The 26,611-nt window shown below is 40.4% G+C and overlaps 1 protein-coding gene across 2 annotated transcripts in view; it reads right to left on the bottom strand.

Moving 5' to 3' along the window:
• The window catches only part of PI4KA (phosphatidylinositol 4-kinase alpha), an 86,664-nt gene that overhangs the window by 7,286 nt on the left and 52,767 nt on the right, over positions 1–26,611 (bottom strand). For both annotated transcript variants that reach the window (XM_090063926.1, XM_090063927.1), the window contains exons 20-51: positions 25,847–25,955; positions 25,352–25,488; positions 24,414–24,547; positions 23,410–23,492; positions 22,265–22,335; positions 21,343–21,467; positions 20,574–20,655; positions 19,502–19,585; positions 19,041–19,130; positions 18,340–18,459; positions 18,038–18,130; positions 17,390–17,546; positions 16,966–17,093; positions 15,655–15,813; positions 15,275–15,426; positions 14,179–14,286; positions 13,364–13,491; positions 13,158–13,277; positions 12,377–12,456; positions 12,033–12,226; positions 11,196–11,286; positions 10,298–10,465; positions 9,649–9,702; positions 7,700–7,820; positions 7,263–7,392; positions 4,240–4,310; positions 3,266–3,338; positions 3,084–3,154; positions 2,362–2,471; positions 1,754–1,858; positions 1,191–1,316; positions 756–876 (exon numbers count right to left, since the gene is read on the bottom strand). In XM_090063926.1, coding sequence (XP_089920052.1) covers positions 756–876; positions 1,191–1,316; positions 1,754–1,858; positions 2,362–2,471; positions 3,084–3,154; positions 3,266–3,338; positions 4,240–4,310; positions 7,263–7,392; positions 7,700–7,820; positions 9,649–9,702; positions 10,298–10,465; positions 11,196–11,286; positions 12,033–12,226; positions 12,377–12,456; positions 13,158–13,277; positions 13,364–13,491; positions 14,179–14,286; positions 15,275–15,426; positions 15,655–15,813; positions 16,966–17,093; positions 17,390–17,546; positions 18,038–18,130; positions 18,340–18,459; positions 19,041–19,130; positions 19,502–19,585; positions 20,574–20,655; positions 21,343–21,467; positions 22,265–22,335; positions 23,410–23,492; positions 24,414–24,547; positions 25,352–25,488; positions 25,847–25,955 — 3,595 coding nt within the window. The remainder of the gene's footprint in view (positions 1–755; positions 877–1,190; positions 1,317–1,753; positions 1,859–2,361; positions 2,472–3,083; positions 3,155–3,265; positions 3,339–4,239; positions 4,311–7,262; positions 7,393–7,699; positions 7,821–9,648; positions 9,703–10,297; positions 10,466–11,195; positions 11,287–12,032; positions 12,227–12,376; positions 12,457–13,157; positions 13,278–13,363; positions 13,492–14,178; positions 14,287–15,274; positions 15,427–15,654; positions 15,814–16,965; positions 17,094–17,389; positions 17,547–18,037; positions 18,131–18,339; positions 18,460–19,040; positions 19,131–19,501; positions 19,586–20,573; positions 20,656–21,342; positions 21,468–22,264; positions 22,336–23,409; positions 23,493–24,413; positions 24,548–25,351; positions 25,489–25,846; positions 25,956–26,611) is intronic.

Here is a 26,611-nt window from a genome sequence, read left to right as displayed (position 1 = left end):
TTGTGCAGAATGCCCCTCAGGATCTGTCTAACAAACCACAGTACTTATCCTTTCCCAGGCTGCTAAGCACTCCCTGGCATTTCTGCCTATCAAGATACCAGTCACTAAGCTGGTTCTATTTGGCTCCCCTATTAGTGGGGGTAAAAGTAAAACTACAGCTGGAGGAGGCAGTAAGATAGGTATTAGTATGTGAAATCCTATTTTACATACACCTCAGAGGAGTGCGGTAGGAATATTTGCCAATGGCTTTGGAGTGCATTAGTATGGAAAAATGAGTGAAACATAACTGTAGGCCTTGTACTGCTCATTATAAATCAAAGAAGCTGCTTGCTGAAACATTAGCGGAGTTTCTTAAATGCAAATCTAAATGAGAGGTTAAACAGGAAAGTAAGGCCAACATCCTGCTCAAGGCAGGATCTTCCCTGTCCTTAACCAGCCCAGAGAAAACACATGTACACACATTTGGCAAACTTACTAACCAAAATAAATTTTTAAAAATCCACCTAATGTAAGAGTAAAAATCAAATGGTGCTTATGACCCTGCTAATTAGAAGGACTTGTCTTAGGCTTGTAAAATTTTGCAAGGCTGGATTTACCCAGAATTTAACACAAATCACTCAATGTACTCCTTTAGCCCACTAGGAAATTCTGGAATAACAGAAAATGACTTCATAGGAGAAATTACTTTTTTAACAGTATGCTGCAAGAAACTGAGGAAGCAGTGACAAACAAAAGACCAAGGAGATGCAACTGACCAATGTGAATGATATGCCCCTTTTTGTCCAGCATGATATTGCCATTGTGCCTGTCTTTAATCTGGAGCAGAAACAGCAGAAGGCTATAGGCAGCCATGCTGCGGATGAAGTTATAGCGAGCCTGTGTGAAGAAAAAAATTGGTACAAGTTCAGAAGAGAAGAGATGGTTTGTCTTGCAACCCCAGGGAAAATGATGTTCTTCTGATAAAGGGTTTCTCTTTCTATTCATGGTTAGAGTCCAGAGCACACACTACCAGTTACTACTCTCCGTTACCCCAAACCTACAACACCTACCCCTGACCATAGCTGTGATGCGGACTATCAACATTAGACACCATATGCAATATTAAGCAATAAAATATGAAATGGAAAGTCTTAGAAGCAGAATGCTTTTCTGGGCACATTTTTGCTATTCTTGGCCAAAAGGTATTTTACCTTTTGGAATGCAAGCGTCGACTCATCTCCATACTGCCTTGTAAAGTAATCATACATCCCAAAGTCTGTCTGCCTGCCCAGTTGGTCACGGGATGTGCACTCAGGAATGCATTCAATAACACCACACTGGAAGGAAAGGGAAGAAAAGTCTGCAAAGCATGTTCCTGTGTACATTGCTCATGGCCGATGGCAGCTCTACAGATTCCATGCGAAAAAAAACAGGTAAGTCTATGGAACACTGAATTTACCACTTCCAATGCATTTATTTTGAAATCTCAGGATATTCCTTTCTGTAGCCATATCACCAATTATCTGCAACACCTTCTAAGACACTTTCACAACATACCATATGTCAGTGAGTAGCAAAGAGAGTAGAACTGTTACAGGCAGCAAGAGCCCAGAGCCAGAAGGCTGGAAGAGATAACTCTTCCAGCTGCTACTCTAATTATGTAGCTTAAGTACTTTGGGGATAAAAATTCTCTGTATATGGGTATATGGGTCATAAGAGGTCTTTAATTGCACAGGTGTCTGTGCTATAGGCGACTATCCAACAGTCCACTTACCCCTGGGGCTGTGGCCACCACTCGGTAAGGGAACACAAACAGGTCCAAGCCTACCAGCTGAAATATGTTCTTGAAAAGATCAATGATCTGTAAAGCCAACATGTCCTGTTTAACAACAAAAGAGTACAAATATTAAAGGGTCAGGCAACAAAGTCAAGTGGGTATGTAAAATATTCTGAAGAGCTGTGAGGCTAATTTGACATTGCATTCCCTAGATCTTTAGTGGAAAGACTGAACTGAAAACACTTTGGGCATGGGGTGGGGGCAGCAAGTACATTTTCAGAGCTGCACTCTGCCAAGACAGTTTAACTGAACACATCTCATGGATACCTCCTGGTGGCCTAAGAGAGCAGGAATCATGGTGGCACTCTCCCCCTGACTTAAAGGCAGGTCCAAAGGTATTTCTCACTTTATTATGGAAGCCACTGCAAATTCTTCTCTGTCAGGTAATGAGGTTTTCTTCTTTACCATCTTTTAGTAAGAAGCTAAACCATGATTCCAGAGATTCTCCAGACAAGAGTACTTTGGTGTTAGTTTTACCTTCCTTCTAAAAGCTAACTGCCATCAACTGAATTTTCTATTGTTGGGAAGACCTGGTAGTTTTGTACCTGTCTACAGTCATCACCAACTTTAAAGATGGCTGCTTGCCAACAGATTTTCTTACTGTCTACCCCTTCTTCTGTACTTTCGTCTATGGAGTCAGAGCGACAACGCAGACCTGCAGAAAGAGCAAAAAACAGAACTTGACCATGGAGCTTAATTGACAGCTTGGTATATAAGCTACAGTATTGGGAAAAACTTAACATCTCACTGGTCTACAGGGGATTTTCTGCCCTGCAGGGTGAATTCCACTGAACCCATCCTGCAGTAGCAGCACTGATATATTTAAATTATATTCCAAAATAGACTTCACTGGTAAGCACAAGCACTAAACTCGGCTCCTGAGCTAACATTCTCATGAAATTTATGAGGAGGAGAAGGATGGCAGCTAAAACCCAAGTTTTCATGTTTCCTAAACTAGGCAGAGACACTTAATTTACAAGCTGCACTAATAGCTGTTGACAGAATTTTTTGGGACATGTATTTGGCCTGATTTTATAAAGACCATTTCCAAAAAGAGCAGTTCTATTTCTTCAAATCCAAACAGCAAGCTTTCCTTCCCTGTTTCCCATAATTTAAAAAAAAATCCAACTGTGTCAAATCATCATGCATTAAATTCTGGTCTGTAACTATTTTTACTGCAATGGCATAAGACACCAACGCAGGAAATTCTAATGGAGTTGCTGACTGTTAACTGTTAATGTATATGATTAAGTAGTATGGTACTGACCTTCTTTTTCAAGTTCACTGACTCCACACCGTTTCACCTTAAACTTGGCCAGGTATGGAGCTTTTGCAGCACTGGGAAGTACGACAAGGAAATTGAATGGCGTATATTCAACAGACATAACTTCCTAATAAAAGAGCTAAATATTATGACTAGGGCTGAGGAACAAAACAAGTCTGCATCACCTTTGCATAGGAGTTCCCGACTTGTAATCAATATCCAGAACGATAGCTTCAGGATTGCTGGGCAAATAACAGCCTACAAAAAGGAAGGAAGAATTCAGGAAAGAATAGGCACTTGCCAGTTAGTGTGACACAATAAAGCACTAGGGAAGTCTGATGATACATCAGTTCTCATAGGTTTAAAATCTACTCTGAAGCTGGAGATTGACAGAATACTGTGTGTAATGACAGAGGTCATACACTTGGACACTCAAGAAGACCTCTTCCATCTGTCAGCAATTGCCAGAGAGCGATAGAATATAGTTTCTAAGTTGCAGAGCAGCATCTTTTCAGAAAGGTGTGGAGGCAACTTCTTTATAAAAATACCTATAACAGCTGGTAGCGCAGCCCAAAGGACTGATGATTATCCCTAGCAGCAGCCACATGGTAGTCAGCCTAGCTAGACATAGATCAATAAAAGGGTTAATAAAACCATACTGGAAGGAAGGTTGGAGTCAGAGGGGAAAAATGTGTTTAGGAGAGGCAGAGATTTTTGAACAATGGTGGGAAGAGGGAGTAAAGGGATGCATCTTCACAGCTCACTTGTTACTAAATATTTCTGTCAAGGGTAAAACTTGGTTAACCTTCCCCTTCAATTGCTTTGCTCACTTCATTTCTCAGCCTGCCTCTCTCTCAGTTTGGATTTCATCTGATCAGACAAACAGCTTTCTGGGCAGGGATCTCATTCTCTCAGAGTGCAACATGCCATCCCTACCACATTGGCATCATGCAAATATTCATGCTACCAAGCTCAGGTTTAGCTTGACAAGGAACAACACAGGACACAGCAGAAGAACAAGCGCTTATCAGCCTCAGGCAGCAACAATAAGAGGGCCAGAAAAAGAGAATGATTGTTAGAGGCTCCCATCATTCATACAAAGTTCAGTGTTCACATTAAATGCAAAAAGAACGTACAATATGATTAGACTACTGCTTACCAGGCTGCACTTTCACCTCAGACAGGGCACTCAAACAAGCCTTCTTTCTTTCATCTCCTTTAGGGAATGGCCTGGGCAGAAAGACAATATTTTACTTTACTTACTTTAATGAAGTCTATTCCACACTTAAACAAACATTGCTTTAAAGAAATGTTTCTTCCTTGAAGAACAGTAGTCTCTTACTCCACCATCCCTGCAGGCTTTGACCACTTTCATTCAGTATAAAGCACAAACTTCTTCCTTATATAACACTGGTTAAGATTTTGCCTTTTTGGAAAAAAACACTCATTCCAGATTTCCCTGGGGTATATTGGCTATGAAAGGTAATCATGTACCATACAGTATCTGACAACAAACCTTGCTCTATTTCCCTTCTCTTGCCTATTAAAAGGCCACCCAGAGTACAATTTTAGCTTTCAGGAGCATGTGGGTAGCTACAGTTAGCAACCTGGGGTATTTCCTAACAACCTAATAGCAAATGCCTTGTACACTTTCAAGTATGAAATATAAAATGGATCTTTAAATGGCAAAGGTGTCAGTTTGTAATGCACAGTTCCAGGAGGAATAGACCCCTATAAACCAAGAGTCACTTCCAGAACTGACCAGGAAATCCTTAGATTCACGTCTCTCAAAAAAACCTGTGGCTTTTCTAACTCCTTGTTTAAAGCTATACTTGAGTATGTGCAATGATAAATCATCTGAGCTGACCTGAGAAGAACAAAATGCGAATCATATTAAACTACCCATACAGCCAAGGCAGTCTGCCTCCATGCCAAGGATAGGCAGCCAGCTAAACCAGGACTGTTAAATTCTCAAGCTAGGCTCCCAGGGATGAGAAGGCACTGCCTAAATTAAGTCACAGCTGGACTAAGCAATTAATTTAGGAGCTCTAGAGAGCTCTGTTCAGCCACAAGGAGTAAGACTGAGACACGAGGCAATGGGAGAGACTCTAAACTGTTTGAGTAATAGATTATTCTCTCTCAGCCCAGATTAAAAATAAATAGACAGAAGTTCTGAGGTGTCTTCCCTTGCCCCTGAAACTACCCAAGGGCAGGTCTCCACGCAGTTTTCATATCCTTTTGTTTTTAGCTTAGGGGGCAATTTCATGTTGATTCAGGTGAAGCACTACTATTACTCCTCAGCATGGATGCAGTTATACTAGTGTGGATTTGGTTATGGGGTAGAGCTTTTTCCTGTATATATATGAGAACAGGCAATTTCAGACTAACAGTTACTGCAGTTATTTAACTAACTGCTGAAACCAGAGGGATCTGAAGTGGTACAAAAGATTTCCAAAGCAAAGGAAAGGCAGAAGAACTGCCTGTGTGGTTACACACCTAATTTGTTCATGTAGTTCCTGAATCTGTAAGTGTCATCTGGACAATAGGGAACATGATTAATGATTAGCATGTACAATTACCCAATTTACACTTGCAGTCATGGTAATTGTGGAAATCAGTCATGCAGTTACAACATTCACCTGGCACAGAAGCCAAGCACCTGAAATATATTACTTGGGCAATGGCGCTGGGTATTACAGTGGGTTAATGCACCTCCTTTTTGTCTGGAGACCAGTGTAAATACTTCAGACAATCTAATCATGCTACTTCACATATTCATTTACAAAACAAACTGACTGCCACACCTCTGACATTTACCCAAGAGGTACCTAGAAGAAAATAAAGACAGAAATGCCTTCAGAGTTCCCACAAGCAAAAATAAGCACTATTAGGTTGCTTAATTCTGACTTTAGGCGCTAAGGGTTAATTTTTCCCTTTAGTCTCCCCAGTGAAGTCCAAATCTAAAAATGACCCCTGGTGTTGGACAATGCCAGGGGCATCTCCACTGCTTGGCTGAATCTTCTCGTTTTTACAATTTGGAAAGGTTGTTTAAACAAGAAAAAGCAAAGCCAATCTGCATCACTAGGAAAATGGTTTTTCTGATATTCAACTATTTTATATCCCAGAAATTGTTTTCAAACTAGGTAACAAGCATGCTCTTGAGCTAAGAGCCTATGGGCTAAGTTGCTGCCATCCTCTGGCAAGCTTTAAAAGTTACCTACTTTCACTGTAGCCTGAAGTTAGTGACAGGTTACCAGAACGTCTGCATGAACAGAAGTTTTGCCATTACTGAGGACTAAGAAAATCCAGCGTGGGAGAAAACAGCCTGTCTCCATTAAACCTGCTCTGATGGACCAAACAATGATACAAGCCAAAACACAATCAATCACACCAGCACTACAAATAAGAGAAGAGCTTTGTGCGTGTAGGAGACAACTTATTTATATAGCACAGAAATAAAGAAAAAAAGTGCCACTTTCATGGAGTTCTGGTAAAAACATGATGCATATCATTTACCGGATCACATTTATGCTTTTTTTAAAACCAAAACAAAATGCATTTAGCTAGTTATAATTGCAGAAAATAATGGAAATGCTGTCAATTAAATACAGCAATATTTTTCCTGCCTGAAGCAAGCTGTGCAAACTTTCCAAGAGAAAGCCTTTCACCCATCCAAATGCCCATTTTAATGAGGCAGGTGACACTAACTAGAACACTGGGATTTTGTTCAGCTGGCACAAGAGCACTGATTGTTCTACCATTCTCATTCCCATCTAAATGCACTTTACTACCGAGAATCATTGTGCTAACACCAAGCACCACAGGTTACAGTGGGGGGGGGGAGGGGGGGGGAAATCAGATTAGCCTAAAACCCAAAGTTCCAGCTATCCTTGTTTCTTTGCGGTGCAAACTACAATGTATCCTTCAGAGAAAAGCACTATTAAAACCGTCTTCAGGCAGTTATGATTTACTAAGTTCAGGTCAGATACTAACCAGATAAAAATACTAACTAAAAAACCTCTTGGGTACCTTACTAGCTATAAGCTGGAGAGAACACTTTTAAAACTATTCTTCTATGGGAACATGGTCTCAGACCCGACCAGCAAGTCAGTGTCCCATTCAACACAGGAGCAAGCTATGGAATGAGCTATAGGTTGGCAGTCCTTGGAACCTGGCACTTACTTGATGATGGCTGAAACATTGGTGATTTTATTGAAGAAATCAAATTCCCGTTGGTAGAACTCCTTTGCTGGCCCAGATAATGAGCCAGTTATTTCTTCAACTAGCTGCTCCAGCAGTTCCCCAATGTCAGCTGTGTGATACCAAAGGAGGCAAGCATGAGAAGCAGTTTAGATATGTACCCGAAAAATCCTCAACTGCAAGGTGGGGAAGGGCGGGCAAAGAAGAGATTTTTTATTTGTGCAACTCAAACAGAGACCCTGCATTTGCTCTGAGGAATTCCACAAGGAAACATCTGCAAACTGCATTTTATCTATATAGAAAAGACAGATTTTAATTCCGGCAGGGAGAGGGAAGCGTGTGTGCGTGGATGTCTTAAAGGAAGGGAGGGAAGGGAGAGAGATGTAAGGAGGGGGTGAGCCCAAAGGCAAAGTACTCACGATCTTTCTGGTGTGCCTCTTCATCCATGTAAATATTGGTTTTCATGTTCCAGATGAACTGGTGAGCTAAAAGCTGCGATTTGGAGGCTGCCCATAGGATGTATTCCCTCACATAGCCCATCTGCAACCGTCCAAATGCAGTCACTTAGAGGACTAGCGCCACAATGCAGAGTCAGTTCAGCCAGCACCAGCAGCTAATTTTCAGAGCCAAATATATATAAATAAGACTGGAAAGAGAAGAGAACGGCAATTCTGCCATTGCTTTCTTAGCAGCCTGGAGAGTGGCACAGTAATCGAGTAGATGTCAAGAAGTTTTACTCTTGGCGGCACTGGCACTGACCACCCTGAGATGCTGGAGGAGTTGCTTCTCATCACTGCACCTGTCTCCTGTTCCATCCTTTTATCTAATTAGATTCTGAACTCTTTGAACAAGGGTTACACATCTCCTGTGGGTGCCTACAGATGTGCAGTGAGGTTGCTCTGATGCACTGTAATTACAGTGCACTGGAGCAGGCTCTATTAATCAAGTCTGCCAGGCCACAGTAATTACTGCACTCCAGCAGACTCCAGCATCACATGCATCAGCATCCCAATGCTGAAAAATGGCACCTGGGGCACTTAACTAAAACTCATCGAAGAAGCTTTAGTTAAAATGCCACCATTTTTCAGCATGGGGAAGGTGATGCACATGAAGCTCCAGGCACTTTACTTAGAGCATCTCTTGGAGCGGCTTTAATTAAAAGCGCCGCTCCCACCCCTGCTTCCCACTCCTGGAGCATGCATATAAATGCCCTATGTGTCTGTACCCAGTAAGATGTAGACCTTATCTTGTTCAGGGTCCAGACCTGCTACTGTAATAAAGATCACTCTAACACAGTGTGCAGAACTTTGTTGGTATGAAGTTCATATGCTATCCCAGTTTTTACAGAAATCCCAAAAAGCAGAAACATCTGAGCAAAACTGACCAAGTGTTTAGTGCAACAGAGCCCCTGCTACAGCAACACTTCCCTCCAGGTTTTGTGTCTTTTGTATGTCATGACTTTATGACACAGGAAGGAGGTGAGGGAAAGATTTCTACTGATCTCATAAAATACAGAGTAATCAGTAACAGTGGGCCCTTTACACCTACCTGTGCTAAGGGCCTGAAGAACAATGGACAAAGGAACAAGCTTCCTATGGAAGGATGAACCTAACTTTACTGGAGGCTTTTAAGAATAGCTTGGAGAAGCTCAGGTCTGGACTGTTTTACCAATAATGAGCCCGGCATCTGTGCAGGGGGATTGGACTAGATAGCCTGCAAGGTCCCTTCCAACCTGACAATTCCATGAACAATTATTCAGTTATGTATGTTACTGAAAGAAGCAGCTTGAATACTGCAGATTGCAGGGATTAGAATCTGACTAGTCTGGGGCTGGTACAGATATTTGCACACCAGAGAAGAAGCAAATCCTAAGTCAACCATGGACCCAACAAAAGTTTGTCAACCAGCTTCATCAAGATTAGGGTACGTGCTGGTACTTGTACAATACATAGAGCAGCAAGGCACATCTAAAAAGTAATTTATCAGTTGGCAGTGGACTGACGGATGGTGCAATTTTTACACCTTCAGCTCTGCATTTGTAACTGTGGTTATTTCTAAATTACAGGTGAAAACTTCCAAAAGCTTGATCATGCAAAGTCCTCGACCCCTTTATTAGGCTAATAATACCAACAACTCACCCCTAAGAAAAGTAAGGCAGCTATTCTCAAAGTTGCCCACAAACACAACACAGCTAGCAAGGTGGGGAAGAAGTCTACAGAGGCCACCACTTGTCTTTTATATACCAGTCACAAGAAAACAGCAAGCAGTACATTCTCATTTGTAGCTACCCTGTTTCTTTTAACTCAGAGCTTAAAAAGTTTTTTGGGAAAGTTTTTGAACCATCTGCCTGGAATAACATCCTCCTCACCTTATCATATCTAAGTGCTTGAACAATCTGTGGAATGTAGAATAAAATGGCATCCTGGAAAAAAAAAAGAAAAGAGGAAAGCAAGCAGTCAGTTTTTCTACTAGCTGAAGGAAGTGAGGAGAGGAGGAAAATTACAAAGGGAAAAAAAAGATTTAATTTAAAGGCACAGGCATCAGTGCAGGGGGACTGGACTAGAATTTTATTCTGTACAAGTGAAAAAGCATTCATATTACTCATGCCATCTCTTCCATTAATACTTTCCCACTGCCCTCTTGACCCCTCCAGAAGTACAATTAACAGGCACTTGTATTTTATAAATATCCTGACATCTGTTGCATCAGAAATAAACATCTTTCTAGTGAAGTAGGGTGGAAACACACACTCACACTCTTTAAATGAACCACAGCAAGACAGAGTACTGGCAGCAAAAAAGACCATTGCAAAAATAAGTGAGCCAAGGCTATATGGGGCAACCAAATTTCCTCTCTAAATGCAGCTTGATCTGTTGCGTCTCCTCTCTGTATAACATGCCCCTTTAACAGTTATTTTCTTCATGTTAATGGAATTAAGTTATGTGGGCACAGATGCCAAAGACCTTAACTTGGCAGGAATATGGTATTTGCAATTCTCTTAAAAAGGTCTCTCTTACCGGAGGGAATGATCGTAGGACTTTAACACCATACTGAGCAGTCAAAGGATGAGGTGGATACATGCTTGAAAAATATGAAAGGCCAGTTGGTGGATCTGTTGGTGCCCAGCACAGAACATGGCTCAACTCAGGGGCATCTGCATCAATTGTGTGCCACGTGACCAGGTACTGTAAGAAAAAGGAGCATGATGAATTAAAAAAAAACCAAAATCATCCCTGAGGTATAATACACCAGAGATCTATTTGCCCCATAAATGAATAATTGTAAAACTACATTCTCTTTCATAGCAGGCTGAGGTGAAGAAATGCATGAATACTTAGGTATGTGCAGACTATAATGCATTCAATATTTAGGTGTTTTATTAAAGAACATTTAATTTTCAGGGGCAAACATGATATCCTTTAGCTACTAGAATGGTCTCATTCATGTTGATCTGGAGTTCAGATCAATAAAAGCGCCAATTCAGCCACCACTTTTTTTGTGTTTCCATGAAAGCTGGTGGACACTGTGAGGAGGAGGAAGCCTCCTCAAAGTGTCACACCTACTATCTTTTTGCTACGCTGTTTTCTCTCTTTTGATCAAGGACTGGCCACGAAGCCTCAATCATTGCCTGCCCTAAGCTGCGTCAGGGACTTACTGCTCTCTGGAGTTCTGTACATGCTGGGAACGCTCTTTGGAACATGTTGTGCATAACAAAAGTAACCACACAACCTTGCTTTTGTAATCCTCAACTGACCACTTTATTTCCCCACCTAATATTGTAGTTCTTACTTGCTGACTTGTATTTAGTATTAGACCATAAGTTTTTCCAGGTAAAGACTGAAACCATCTATATGTTTGTACAGAACCTAACTGACTCTGGGCACTGTTGTAGTATAATGAATCATAATTAGTTGCCTTTATTGCTTCAGGAACATCACTAACAGCTCCTGGGTCCAATCGAACCAGGCGAGTCACTTCTGTGCCAATTGCTTCAGTGTTCTTAAATCTAAGTGGAAGCAGAAATGTGCGTGAGTTAGTAATTCACAGTGAGAGGTGAACTGCTCATTTTTACATGAATAGTTTCAAAGGCAGAAACATACCTACTTCACATAAATATGCCACGTGGAATTAACTGACTTTTAGGGACTAAATGTGCTGGCAAAACTTGCAAGCGAGTTCAGAAAAAAACTTCTAGTTATTCTCTGCTAGTGGTAGAGCCTACTGGCTCCACCAGTCAGCAACTTCTTGGCTGAAATGAGACTTGTTGAAATCTGCCTCCATAATTCTACTTGGCAGAAAGGGTCACTGTTGCTAAAAAGTGAAATTATTTCCCTTTTCTTTGGGGCCAATCATTCCAGTTCTGTTGTTCTACTTTTTTTTTTTTTTTTTTAAGACTCAATCTAATTTATAATTAGAAACTCTTTCCTCCCCACCTTACCCGGGCAACCTGGCTGGCAAAGAGAATTCAGAACTGGTTTACCTGTAATAGTTTCAGACACTAGAGCTAAGTTTTGGGGTAAAAACCACAATTCTGGCCCAATTCTCCTAATGAAACTTAAACCGTGGGGTCAGAAACAGAATTTCGATAGCTAGTTCTTTTCATTTAATGGTCTGAAACAGTTGCAAATGCAAGCAAGAGAGATAGGAAAGCGGTAAATATCCATGCCTGCTTGCAGTATTTATTGTGTGTGTCATTACTTTAGACTCAGAGAGAGGGAGGAATTATATCAGTCGTTTGTTCTGAGCTCTCACCTGCTAGGCAGCTGCACAGCAAGATGAGGAGAAATGCTCCAGGCCAAATTCACGTTATCCTTCCACTGTTTTTCACTCAGACTAACGTATTTTGACCTCCAGTTTGCCACGCTACTTTCTCCAGTTTGATCCAAGTCCAGCTCAGGAGATGACAGCGGGTTGTACCATGTAATCAAGCGCTCTATCTCAGTAGCCTAAGGACAATGAAGGACAAAACAGTTTTCTGATGCAGATAAAATTCTTCCAGATTTTTCTCAAATGCTAGATGAGTCTGTGGCACAATAAGCAACTGTTACAGAAAACCCAGTAACACCACTACTTTTCTGATACTAAAGACAACTTACCAACAATGACAACAGAAGTGTCCTTCGTTTCATGTAGTACTTGTGGAGCTGTGTGCCTCTATTAGTTTTCTTAGACATCCCTTGAGAAAAGGAAGAAAATATTTTCCGTTGCTTTTTAGCAAATACATTCTGGCCAAGGACAGAATCCACATGGAGCTCTCCTAAGTTGAGACTGAGCTCACTAGCAAGGTGACAAGAGACAGCTAGCATTAGAGCTGCCTGTGATGCATGTTATTACTTTGAGCATTTCAGGCTAGAGTTCTCTATCTGGCACTATTCACCAGCTTCTCATTCATTTCAAATACATTCCAACTGCACAGATAAAAACCTGCAGCTTACAGCTGTACAAATTTACATTCAGAGAGTCAATGAGTTTGTGTCCACTTACAACCCAGGAGCTCTCAATTGCTTATGAACATTGACCAACTCCTTCTCAGGAATTTAAGCTACTATAGCTGCTAGTGTTTTACTTTCTGCATTATACACTTGCAACACCTACAGAATCAAACCACCGGTTTCACAGGTTGTAAGGCTGGAAGGGACCTCAGAAGATTACCAGGTCTAGCCCCCTGCGCCAGGCAGTTCCAAAATCTTTGTCTCCATTCCCTGTGTGGCAGTTCTTTTTTTTTTTTTTTTAAACTTGCATACTAACAGTCCAGTGTAATATCAGAAGAACATTATTCCAGTGTTCAAAGTAAATAGTGATCTTATATCCCATTAGAAGCCAAAAGGTTCTGGATGGTCTCATACAAATTACCAATAACAATTAAGTAAGAGAGACCTGATTTTTTGGAGATAGTTGACATGCCACTGGACAGTGGGTAAGTATTTATCCACCCTTGTGTGGCCTGCTGCCGAGATCCAACAGTGATATCCAGGTTACTTCTTGTGTCCTGATTATCTAAAAATAAAAGCAAGAGGTTTAATTCAAGAAACAAGGAAGCAAAGAAACAAAGGGATTTTTGAGATAGTATGCAAGGAACTCACCAGGAGGAACAAGCTGGCTGGCTGTTAAGTACTTCTTGTCTGAGAACATGGCAGTCCAAAACTTGATCAGTATGCTGATGTCCTCCCGAAGTCTTTTTTCCCCTTGGGTGGGGAACTTTGAGGGATAGCTTATAGGAATTGCATGAATGATTAGAAAGCAAGGATACTTCAGAAAAGTCCCAAACCCATGTCTTCTCTTTTGATTAGGGGAGATGAGACTGAGCACATCATTGTTCCCCCCCACACCTTATCTTTAATCTATCTCACTGGGGAGTGTAGCCTTCCTGACAGTAACTGTAGCCTGCCAAAATCCAGAAACAATTTGGAATTAAAAGCTCTGATGGACTTCTTCACCTCCCAAGATTGTCAGATGCTGCTGCCGATTAATGTTGGCTATAGATGTAATATAAAAGACAGACTTGTTTTTCAATCAGTTTTCCAAGCTGAATATAATTGAACAGGAATAGCATATCTAAAATCCCTCCACACTGGAAAAAAAAAATCTTAACCCAGTTTACAAATAGGATTTGTAGTCTCCAAAACCAAATAGTTTAAGAAGATTTTTATTTTCCTTAACCACAAATTATTTATCTACTCTAACCATGAATTCTTTTGACCTCTGAATCATACACAATGGACCAGACAGAAGCACAGGCAACCTGGAAAAGGGCTTTTTATATAAGAAGAACATAATTAAAATCAAGCATCAGAAGAACAGTTCCTGCTGCAAAGTATTCTAGAAGGGTTTTTTGGGTTTTTTTAACTTTAAAAAGTCTCTCACTTTTGGGTTGAATGTGAAAAGAAAGAAGTAGTACCTGAAATAATCAAAGGCTGTTGAATAAATCTTCTCTCTTAAGACATTGCGAATGGTTGCATTTGGAACAACATCAGCATGCAACAGAGACAACCCCAAGGTCAGCAGCCTAAAGTTTCACACATGTAAGAGAAGGGAAGAAAATATTTGCATTTAAACTGCTGATGAACACCAGACTAGATCAGCAGGCCTAGCACTACTCTAGGCAAGTGTGAACAGATTTCCTGTAAGCCAAAAAAAGACTACTCTTAGGAAACAAAAGACATATACCACCTAACATATGCAGAAATACATGTCAATACAACTTCATTGTCTTCAGAGTTGAAGTCTCTGACTCCATTTCTATCGATTACCATGTAAAGCCCAGTTCGGCTTGGTTCAGGAAGCAGTTGAGCATAGTGCCAACCTGATCTACCAGGAGAAGACTGCTCATAAAAAAAGGCTGAAAACAAAACCATGAAATCTCTTGTATTTGCACAGCATGGCACTTCATGGATAAGGCACGTGACATATTAGCAAAGGCTGGCAAATCATAGTCTGATTTATAGTCTTAAATAGGTATTTCTGTACTGTCTGGCTTTTTCCCTAGTGTAAATCAGACTGTGATGGCAGATATCCATATCTAAATGACATTTATGAAGGAGGAATTTATCTAAAGTAATTCAAGGGGAGCAGGTCTGGGCAAACTGTATTTTTTCCACCATCAGCCAGCCTGTTTGTGAAATTATGGCTGTAAACTAACTGGACATGGGAAGTTGCTGAAGTCATAATGCGCAAGTCCTGAGCTAAAACTGTCCCCAAGAGATGTATGAATTTAGTCACCACAGAGTTAAGTAGCCTGTAAGGGAAACTGGAGCCCCTTGTGCTTGGTAAAATTTGCTCAAGTGCCAAAAAGAATGAGAAGGTCTACTGAAAAAAAATCAAAGTGCCAGTGACTGATGGCTCTGAGGTGTTTTACCCTGAGACCACAACGAGCAACTGGATTTTTAGCGCTGAGCTCTTCTTTTCATATACCTGCTCCACCCATTTTCCTTTGTGGGGGAGGTGGTGGGGAGCAAGGGAAGAGGAAAGTGTGCTGGGGAGAAACAAACACTCACTTGAAACGGGGCCCAATAGCTGCTACATGGCGGTTCAGACTGCCCTTGGCTCCTCCAATGTTGAGAGACAGGGACCGCTGCAACAGGCTAGAGAAGATCTCCACCTGGTCTGAGCTGCAGTACTTGGCTATTTCAAATCTCTGCGCCAGAAACTGAGGAAACAAAAAACAAAGGAAAGTATGGCTCAGTGACACCAAAGCTTCCTGTGCTTCTGCCACCTTTATGCAGCTACATAAATATGAGAATGCTGCCCTACTGTACAGGGACACTACCATAAGGAAGAGTGCTTCTGCTCCACAAATAAAAGCTCAGACACAGAGCAGCTCAGTCATAGTGCTGCTAAGAACCCAACACTGTTACGTGTAGAATGGAGTACTTACATCAATCCAGGTATAATGTGGAGTGACCTCTGGAGGGCAAGGCTTTGGCTGACTTTCTTCTGAAGCAGCTAGTGGATCTGCTTCTTTCTGCTCACCAGAGAAGAGACCAACTTTCTGCTCCACTGTCATTTGCCAGGCTCCTGTCATTTCCCGCATGAACTGTGGAAACAAAGTTTACTGCATTTGTTGTTTGCAAAGCACCTGTCTGTTAGCAAGGCACAGTGTCCTTCTCCCATAGTATGGGAAACAGCAAATCTGAACAGGCCAAACCATATACAGCTCTGAAACTCGCTGTAAAGATAGTGAAGCTAACTGTAAACATGAGGAATGCCTGTACTGCTAGAGATCTCTGTGCTCTACCTGAAAGGAAGTCTTTGTTCATGGGAAAGGGACAAGGAGGAATACAAAGCCTCCAGAACTCCAGTGTAACTATGATAAGCAGCAATGGAAAGACTAAGTTTATAAAAAAGGCTAACTACAATCAGCTTAAAAGCACTGCAACTAGCTTGTAGATCAGATTTAAGTGAAACTGCAAGGCTTATCCTTAACTTGCAAAATGTTTGGTGCTTGACTCCTGTAGCTGTGTCACCACTGCAGTGGGTGCAACTATACTTTAGTGGTTAACAAACCAGTGCAGCAAAATGTAGCCACATCCACAAAGTACCACTGTTGTAGAACCAGAACAGCTTCTGAATCTGTCTTGTCAGAGTGGCTCTTAAAGCTAGAGTGCAACTGGCCTGGACAGCAAAGATCCTTTCCCATCTTTCAAAGGGATGTTGGGGGAAGCAAAAGAAAAGAAAATGTAGGCCTGGCCTATATAGAGAAGTCACACCATTTTAGCTAAATATTTTATTTTAAAACAAATTATTTGAGAGCTGGCACAAATAAGTGTATAGCTACTTGTTTCAGGTTAGCCTAAGCCAATTAAAAACAGTGTTTTTACAGGGTCTGAATATATACAACACGCCCTGAGCCTGTCAAGAATCAATACTAGATAGGGGAAGACTGTCATGCTACATGGCTTAAACATCCACATACTCTAAGTGAAAGTTTCTCAGTTGAGCTGGCAGGAAATGTAATAGGCAAAGTTGATGTAAAATCCTGAAGTGAGTGAATTTTCCCATATGCTAACATCAGGAAGCCACAGCTTAAGAAGGCAACAATTTTATTTTCATGCCCAGTTTGCACCGAATTACTCCAGATGAGATTTCACTCCATTTTCTTCCCCCACCGAATTACTCCAGATGAGATTTCACTCCACTTTCTTCCCCCTCCCAAAAGAGCCTGAAATCACTGGATGAGTCTTCCTACCGGTACTTCTATTCCATTTTTAGCAGCAAGCAACCACTCCCAGCAAGCAATGGCTGTTTCCATGCCTTGTTCTGTAAACATTCGCAGGGGGCCCCAGCACAGGTGATGGAGGAGCTGAGGGTCACATTCTGAAAAAACACAGTCATACAGATTTCTCAGACAGAACAAACAGAAAACAGTTTTCAAATCAGCAGGAAATTGGCACAGTTTGTGCCAATCAGCAAACAAATAAATAACTCCTGTGATTTCAAGAGTTCCTCCCCACTGTCCTCGCCCCAATTTTAAACGTACTGGAAGAAAAAGCACCGTTTTGCTTCAGGTTGATACTCACCTGAGTTTGTATGCATCTATTCATTGTAATTTAATATTAAGGGCACCAGCATTATTAACAAGTGCAAAACTGAGTTCTATTTGTTTTCATTACCTTTGCTACTTATTAGCAATGCAGTCAACTTAAACATGGCCTGGGTGTAGGAATCGGTCAGGCCTCCTTCTAATGCATCATTGAGCTGTTTAATCATCAGTTTGTTCAGGTCGGAGGTTCGACCTGTAGCACTGGAGAACTGAATCATTCCAGCCACCTGTGAAACATATTTTTGATCAATTATGACAAGTAACTTTCTTAAATGACAACCTTACTTTACTGTGGCTTCAGTCAGAGTCTAGGAAGGAATAATTTCTAGGAAGCATAGTATTTCCAACTCAGTGAGGAAACCCACTGGGGGCCTTATGACAACTTCTTGACCATTACATTTTGCTGAAAAGTTATCTAGCAAATATAGGGAGAAGGCCAAGGCCTTTTTTTGCATGGGTAATGATTTCTTTGACCCCTGAGGACCAGCAGTAAAAAGGCCTTCTTAATAAAGTATGGATGTGATGTCCTTAAGCAAGAAAGAAGGATAACATGCTTCAACATTCCTGCTTAGTCTACCAGATGACATCCTTCTTAAAAGGATTTCCAACCGGGTCATACATGCAGCCAAATCCTCATCCTCCATTTAAACCAAACACCATCAACAAAGCTGTATCACCACTTGGTGATTGCCATGAATTCAGGAAAAAGCCCAGTTACCTCTCCTGCATAGCGATTGCGCAAGTTAAGAGAAGCCATGAAGTTGGAGTAATCTTTCTTTACACAAGTCGGTCTTTCAGTTAGTTGGGTTGCCTATGAAGAGGTAACATTGTTATTACTCTTCATGCCCGCAAAATGTGTTACCCATTTACAATGTCCAGTTCTTTACACTGATTAGCCAGTGCCAAACATCAAGAGAATTAGCTAAGTAGATTGCAAGGACCAGAAAAACAGCAAATGGTGCATGGATTGATCTCTATAAGACTGCTTCAGGCAAGTGTTAGTATAAAAGTAATACTCACTCCCAATGTGGTGTTTTGTCTGTTGTAGCCTGCAAAGTGGAGAATGCTTTCTGTAGCCATAGCCAAGCCTGTGTGTTGGGATAAGCCTGATACCCAGTTCTGATGCTTGTTCAGGTATTCCTAAGAGAAAAGGACAAATTCATTTGAGGGCGACTAATTTTAAAAACCATTATCTGGATTAGGAAAGTAAGGCTTACACTTATAAGACATAAGGCTATTTTGAATATTTAATCTTAAAAGCCTAGAATATTTTTCTTCCTCCTTTATTAAAGGGCATAAACACAAATATGTTGAGGATCCACTTTGAAACCAAGGTTGTGGTTTTGAGAATCAAATATTCTACAAGGAGAGACCTTTTAAAATTACATGGAAGATGACAACATTAATTAATTTGTTCTAGGAAAAAAAGAAGCATGGAAGACTAGGGTCACTGGCACACCAACAAGGCTGAAAATTACTTAACTGTTATTATGAATAACTTTGAAAGGTTATGGTTTGAAGCCCATTTCAAAATATTTTAGGAATGCTTCTTCTATATGGCAGGGGGGAGGGAGTGGGGAAATGTAAAGAATTAGAATATACCAGAAGTTATACAATGATGCATGAATACTGTATCAGAGAAAAAGCTTGGCGCACTCATTATTTGGACACTGAACATGTCTGAGAATCAGATTATTTCCTCATCCATTCAAGTTAGTTACCTGCAGGTGGGATTTTGTGACAGAGGGAGCCCATTTCATTGCTTCTTGTAGAATCATCCCACAGCGTGCAGCAAAGTCCTTAACTATACTCTTAAAGAAAAATAAAAAAATAAAGCATCAATGCATCTGTCACTTACCCAGTAATTAACAAACGAAACTCCACTTAATGGCACAACGAACAACACTAAAAGCACTAAATGGAGACTAATCAAAAGAATTTGTAATTACAGTAGGATACTTCAGCTTATAAAAGAATGTTTTTGAAAGCAAAGAATTGTTATGCTCCAGCAAAGTGCAATTCTGAAGAGGAAAAAGGTAGAACAAACATAGATATCTGGTAACCTAATTATAGTACAGGTTCCAAACATAAAATGTAGCTTTAAAACAGCCATTCAGAATGGCCAAACCAATATTCCCAAGGGACATGTAGTTAGTTGCTCAATCACAGGGCTATCACCTACCTCTCTGGCTTCATAGGTATCAGGAACAGTGATTCTATATGGGGCATCTGGAATGTCATAGTATGGTTGGTCCTTATGAATGTCCTAAACAAAGAATGTTAAGAGTCTCAGTGCAGTACAACGTAGCACATCCACATCTGCTTAACGTGTTCACTACCAGCTGCACTATTCCCAGGAGTGCTCCAATTTACTAAATCAGTTTGCTAATGATATCCTCTGTCCCACAAATGCAGATAGCAGCTATTTAAGAGACTTCTTTCAGTCTTGTTTCCAGCACAACCATAACTGCCTTATTGTCTGTACAGAAACATCAGTACAGAATTAGTAGAACAAAACTCGTAAAATTTTTTTCCACCTTTCAAACACTTAAAAACAAAACATTAATCCAAAATTAAATAACTTGCATATGTGAAGTAAACATAAAAAGAAGACTGTATTTGCTAGCCACCACTCAAAATGCTAACACTACAACCTTGGCAGTCTTTCCTGCCTTGAGTAGGGGGGCTGGACCTTATGTTCTTTAAGGTCCCTTTCAGCCCCTAAATTCTATGGATCTATGAAACTTAATTACAAGTTCAGTAAGGAATGGTTTAATGGTTACAGCTGGGCAGTGAAAATCAGAGCAGCTAGGTTTTACTCCCAGTTCTAACAATGACTTGCTGTGCCACCTTGGATAAAAATCACCCCGGCCCACAGTTTAAATGACCTGGAAAATGGGGAACTAACAACACTTCTAAGATCTGTTCTGAGTTTAATATTAATACTGTCTGTAAGAAATTGTGAAAAGGAATTTTAGAAATTATGTAAGATGCCTTTTTAAGGTGTAACTACTGTTTAGTTCAAAACTATAGAAAAGAAGAGCATTACAACTGAAAGATATGGAATATAAAGTTAAGAAAAAAAAATGGAAATATTATGCAGCTCAGCATCTGTAGTGTTAAACGATATATGCTACATGTTCTGCAAAGGAGCACCTTCCAGCAATACTCTTATCTCTGTATTCCTTTTTTAGTGGAAACTGTGGTCAACACAAATGTACTTCCTTTTTGTAAAGCAGTAACAAAACACTTACTGCACTAAGAGACAATGACAGTGTCTGGAGAATATCTAACATAGTCTTCAGCACAGTTCCACTCCACAATAAGTGAGGAAACCTAAAACAAAACAAATTAACACATTATACCTATAAAGAAATGCAGAAAGGGAGTACCTTCATCAACACATGCAAAGGAAACACACGAGAACGTAGATGTGTGTAAATCTATGCAGACCACAAGTGACTGAGTTAAGTATGGATCACAACAGCCTAGAAGCTGAACAGTTGTCAAAAGCTCTTGCAAAGGCAAACTTCAGCGTACAGAGGCAATTAATTAGTTACAAAATTCTCACAGAGTCAAGGTAATGATTTAGGCTAGGCAGTTTCACCTCCATATTTCGACTAGCTCAAGCTGGAAATCAATTACCCAATTTTGTATTTGTTTTTCTGTATTCTGTGATAGATAACATAATAACCGTATGCATTCCGTATTACCAGCTAGCACAGGATACGGGATGCTTTGAAGAAATATACAGTGCGATAAAGCCAAGTAAATTTTTGCATATATTTAAATGAGCATTTGTTTGGATTGTCTAGCATGTAAGAAGGTAGAATATCGACTAAGCAAGTATTTCAGAATCCAGATAAAGCTCAGCAGCCTTAGTTAGGCATTTTTTCATGCCTCAGTTCAACAGAATTAACAGCCATGAAATCCCAAAGCCCTAATTTAATTGTCTTACCATCAGTTTTGCTAACCAACTAGTCAACACAAAGAAACCCAAAGAACATGGAACTCGATACTCACTTATCTACAAGACCAGATAAGTATTTGTCTGCAACTCTCCTGATCCGTTTGTGAATGTGGTTAAAATTCACCAACAGGAACTGAGCGTGTCTCTCCAGCTCTTCTTCATTCTCTTTAGTTTTAGGCTAGAAACATTTCACAAAGAAGAAAGAAACATTTGCTTTTAGACAAAAAGTTCACACAAACTTGCTTTAGTTTACAGAAACTAAACTAGCTACACGACTGAAAAATACTTGGGGGGTTACGACTGACCACAAGATGAACATGAGCTACCAATGCAATGCCACAGCTGGCAATGCAAATAAAAAACTCTGGCTTGCATCTACTGATGCATCTCAAACAAGACCCAAGAAGTCATCCTCCTGCTGTACTCAGCCTTGGTGAGGCCGTAGCTAGAGTACCGCTTCCAATTCTGGGCTTCACATTTAAAAAAGGATGTGAAGAAGCTTGAGAGAGTCCAGAGGAGAGCCACATGGATGATTAGAGGACAAGAGAACAGGCCTTATGAAGACAGGCTGAGAAGCATGGGACAATTCAGCCTGGAGAAGTGAGGGCTCAGGGGGGACTTGGTGGTAGCCTATAAGGTATACAAGGGGTGTACATCAGAAACTGGGAGAACACGTGTTCACCAGGGCACCCCATGGGAAGACAAGGTCTAATGGTTACAAACTGCTGGAAGACCATTTTAGAGTGGACATAAGGAAAAACTTCTTCACTGTCTGAGTCTCCAGAGTCTGGAATAGACTTCCCCCAGAAGTGGTGCAAGCACCTACTCTGGATACCTTTAAGAAACGCTTGGACATTTATCTTGCTGGGGTGATCTGACCCCAGCTGACTTCGTGCCCCATGCGCATGGGGCTGGACCGTGTGATGTTGTAAGGTCCCTTCCAGCCCTAATGTCTGTGAAATCTATTAAACTTACTTTATCAGCCATCATTGTCAGGAAAGCTTCAAACACCTTATCTGCAACAGCTATTACACACTGCATCATACCTAGAAAAGAATCCAGAGAAATCATGTGTTGTTTTGACGAATTACATTTTCTTTGTATGCTACATCTTTAGCAGTCAAATTTATTTATTTTTATCTGACCAGCATTGACTCAACTTGCTTTAAAATCTAAAACAAACATTTCTTTCCAGAAAGATAAAACAGAGAGAAAGAAATGAAAATAAGCTACCAGCACTTGCAATTAGCACTTAGGAACAAATCAGCCTGACAGATGACAAACTATTCTCCTGTTCCTCCATGCCATAACTTCGCAGAATAAGACATTTTGCTTAGACTGCCTTAAAACTAAAGAAGTGCAGTATTTAGCCATTTGGTAAAAGTGGTTTCTACAGGTTACACAGTAACTTGACTTGTTTTGTTTTTTTTTTTTGTCAGAGAGCTATTCCTAAAATACATTACCTCAAACTTGCTGCATAATCCAAGTGAATTGATAAAAGAAACAAACCAATACATTTCTAAAGTAGAGAGTAATTACAATCACTGCAATCACTATTTCATATAAAAAGTTAGAACTAGTTATAACCCACCACCACCAGATTCTCTGCTGCTGGCAATGATAGTCACTGGAGTTAGCCATTGACTACAGGTATTTTGGAAACTAGCATTCAGGCTATATATTACATATCTAGCGGCAGGAAACTGCAACGGTATTTTATCAACTGAATTTTAAGGGAACCAGTTCCGTCTAATTTGATCTGGTCCCAGTCCCACAGGGCCTTCATCTGTGCTGGTGTTTGTTGATAACAAACATTAAACAATTTAAAAATATATCTGATAATTTATGGGAAATTTGACTGGAAGAACAAATACACCTAATACATATGGCTGCTTCTATCAGGACTATCTCCTTCTGCACACAAGCACTGAACAAGCTCAAGATTTCCTGGCTCACACTAATAAACTTCAAGGCTCCCTCTGATAACTACAATTCAAAATTCATTTTGCTTAAACCATACCCATATAATGTAGGTTCCTTTTAAATTAGCACAAGTGCTTTTGTTCTACATTTAACTAAGTAACAAGTTTTAGGATCCCAGGTAGCACAGGTGAACTTACCAGATTTGTCTTTTTGAATAGCTTTATCCTCAAAATAGCAAAACATCACCTGGAAGCGATCTTGGTCTGCTGAACGCAGTACCCTAAGACAAAAATAATCTTCAGCACCTTCCACACAAAGCTAAATGTACAAACAGTGCTTTTTCTCTTCAGTATATGTCCATATGCAGTGACTGGGTAGTTCCCAAAAAAGGAGTAACACAAAATCTCCATTAAATTTAATGGCCAAGTCTTTGGATATATATCCAACTAATAAGGATTAGAGAACAAAGAAAAAGCTCGTGACCTGCTTAACAAATTTGCACAAAACCATCAAAAGTAAGAGAAATATGGTGAGGCACTCACAAAGTCATAGCTACAGGACATTTTAACAAACAAGATACCACCATTCTCTAGAGCCAACAAATTTTGGACAATCAAAGCACTGGTCCTCACAGCTGACTTAACATTAGGTGTGGAGAGAGCAAATGAGAGCGAGCGAGCAAGTGGGAGCGCACCTTTCAATTCTCACCTGAGAGTCCTAAAACTCTCATACCAATTCTTGGGTGTTTTGCTACTGCAAATAAAAGTATACTAGCCAGAAACAAGCTCTACTATACGTCTGGAATACTGACTCCAACATCTTAACAACTGTGAAATGTCACAGGGCAGATTCTGTGCTGTATTTCTAACTACCTTGAGTAGATGGGGCTAAGGATGCTTTAAGCTTGCCTGAGGGTTCTTGGAAGGGAGTCTACCACAGCTGTTGAAGCAGAGCAAATCTCCTCCAAGCCAGAACTGGGGTTTTATGGGCCATTTGCACCAGTCCAGCCCTTTTTCCTGCTGTAAAGGGGCTTCAATAAAAATGAAATCCTGGTCCAAATGATTTAGTGGGGCCAAAATTGCACTAACTACAACAAAAAAATCACAATTTCATCTTGTGTGTCCAGATTAAACTTAAGCGCGTACAAAATGCCAGGAACCAAGAATTTAAAAAAAAGCAACATCCAGGAACAAAAATATACCTCATGTACTCTAGACGGTAAACAGACAGTAGGTAGGTAGACATAGCGAAGTCCAGTTTATTGATCTGTGCCGACACTTCTGGAGGAGGATCCAAGAGATTTATAATGGTGCTCCGTAATTCGTTCAGCTCAGCCTAAGAGATTAACAGATTCAACTTGGTACTATTTTTATTTGTATTTTAAAAATAACTACATCTAGGTTACTACTGACTTATGCTTTGTCTCTTTAAAATCCCTTCACAGTGTAACTGTACATACAAGCAAAGAGGAAAGCAAAAAGGTACCCAAGCTCTTACAATGTACAGCCAGGTACTTGAATGTTATACAAGAGCTGTTAAGGGAGGGAGGAAGGGGAATAAGGACAACCAATACGCTCATTCCTGATCAGTCAGATTCAAGCAGCAGAGCTCACCACAGTATGTTAAAAGGAGGACAAAGCTCTTTGCTGGGGTAACTAATGGGTCAGAGAAGTCATATCAGTAGAAAATTTGGCTCTCAATTTTACACTGGTTATTCACCCTTCCATTTATTTATCTTTACAGTAGGAACCTACTCCACAGGCTCAGTCGGAAGCCATTTTAAGAGAGAAAATAGAGAATGTCATTTTACTTTAGAAACAGAATTTTTGAGCAGATTTTTGTCAGACACAGGAAAAACACAAAGCATCATTAAAAGGTTTCACTCCCTAGTAAAACATGGATACTAGCCAAGAGGACCGCAGCTTCTGGTCCTAGCTGATGCTGATACTCTTACTTTTTGTTCTGTTAAGCTACATACAGCTTTTATGATGTGAGTATGCACTTAAAAGGTGCTGTTTTTCATCAATGCAGGTTAAATGAAGGTATCGTGATGTTATTGCAAAGCAATATCTACTGGTTAAATATCAAATATTTCATTTAATGCCTCAAAGGGGCACAGTAGAAGAAAGTGGTTCTTACAGAAGTCACTGTGTCATTTTTCATGGCAGAGTTGTACTGAAGGACAGAACGAAGAGGTTCTTTGCTGGGAAATGTAAGCAGCGGAGACTTAGTGGCTATTTCACAGACCCCTTCATACCACTCTTCTGGCCAAAGACCTGTAGTAAAAATGGAGAGGGTGAGCATGACCAACTATGCCAAGGCAAAGTATGCTAAGGTGCTCCATTAAGACCACTGCAGCTTGTTTAACTACTAAAGAAACCTAAACCTAGTTTAGTTTAATTAGTTTTAAAATGATACTCAATTCATTCACTCTAAAAAAAAATATGAGATTCACTCAAAGGGAAACAGACCCAACACAAACAGTCCACTTTTCAGATGCTATATAAACATGGCTGGATGGGTGCCTGTGAAGCCTCCTGACATGCAAGAAGTTTCTATTTTACCTATTATCATCCTATGCCCTCAATTTTCCCAGATCAACAATGATACTTTTTCCATAAGAAGTCAGCTTACCTGATCCCTCCACAGCAAATCCCATGAGCACTGAGTAGAGCCAAAAATCACGGAACAGCTTCTGTAACCTGGGTTTGGCTTCCTTGATGGGTGGCAAGCGTCTTGTGAGCTAAAAAGAAAGTAGAGAAGAGAAGGGTCATGATAACTTAATGTTATGTAAAGCATAGTTTCTCAACCTGTGGTATGTGTATCCCTGGGGGTATGCAAGACACAGGCAAGGGGTACGCAGGTACCCCAACACTCTCTCTCACCCTCTTCTCACCTTCTTCTCCTCTCAAAACTATGGCAAAAAATTTGGTGGACCACGCACTGCATGGCACTTTAAATTCCCCAATAATAATTTGGCATGCTGCGTTTTGCACGGCACTGGGTTCAGCCCTCCTAGCTTTGGCCAACATCACCTCTAGCCCAGGTACATACTTGAGTTGTGCACCTCTGGTGTAAATGGTGGCAACCCTACCCACACCAAATCAGACATCTGTCATATCACAACCTTATACACACAGCTCTTCTTCCAACATATGGCACACATTAGTCTGTAAATAAAAAATTCCATGGAAAATTGAGTGTTGGGGTACTTAATAAAATTTTCAAAGTTAGGGAGTACTTGCTACTTAAAAGGTTGAGAAACATTGACGTAAAGGAATCTGTCCATATAACTTCATACTGTGTTACTCTAGCACTTAGAAGTTAGCTCCATCAATTGATTAAGCATATTGTTGAAAATCATCCAGTTACTGTCAAAGCTATGGATAAACAGCTCCA

This window comes from Crocodylus siamensis, chromosome 9 (genome assembly GCF_052110815.1).
Source record: "Crocodylus siamensis isolate JL-2025a chromosome 9, ASM5211081v1, whole genome shotgun sequence".
Classification (NCBI taxonomy): Eukaryota; Metazoa; Chordata; order Crocodylia; family Crocodylidae; genus Crocodylus; species Crocodylus siamensis.
The sequence above is the reverse complement of the archived record's forward strand: the minus strand, read 5'-3'. Positions and strand labels throughout refer to the sequence as shown.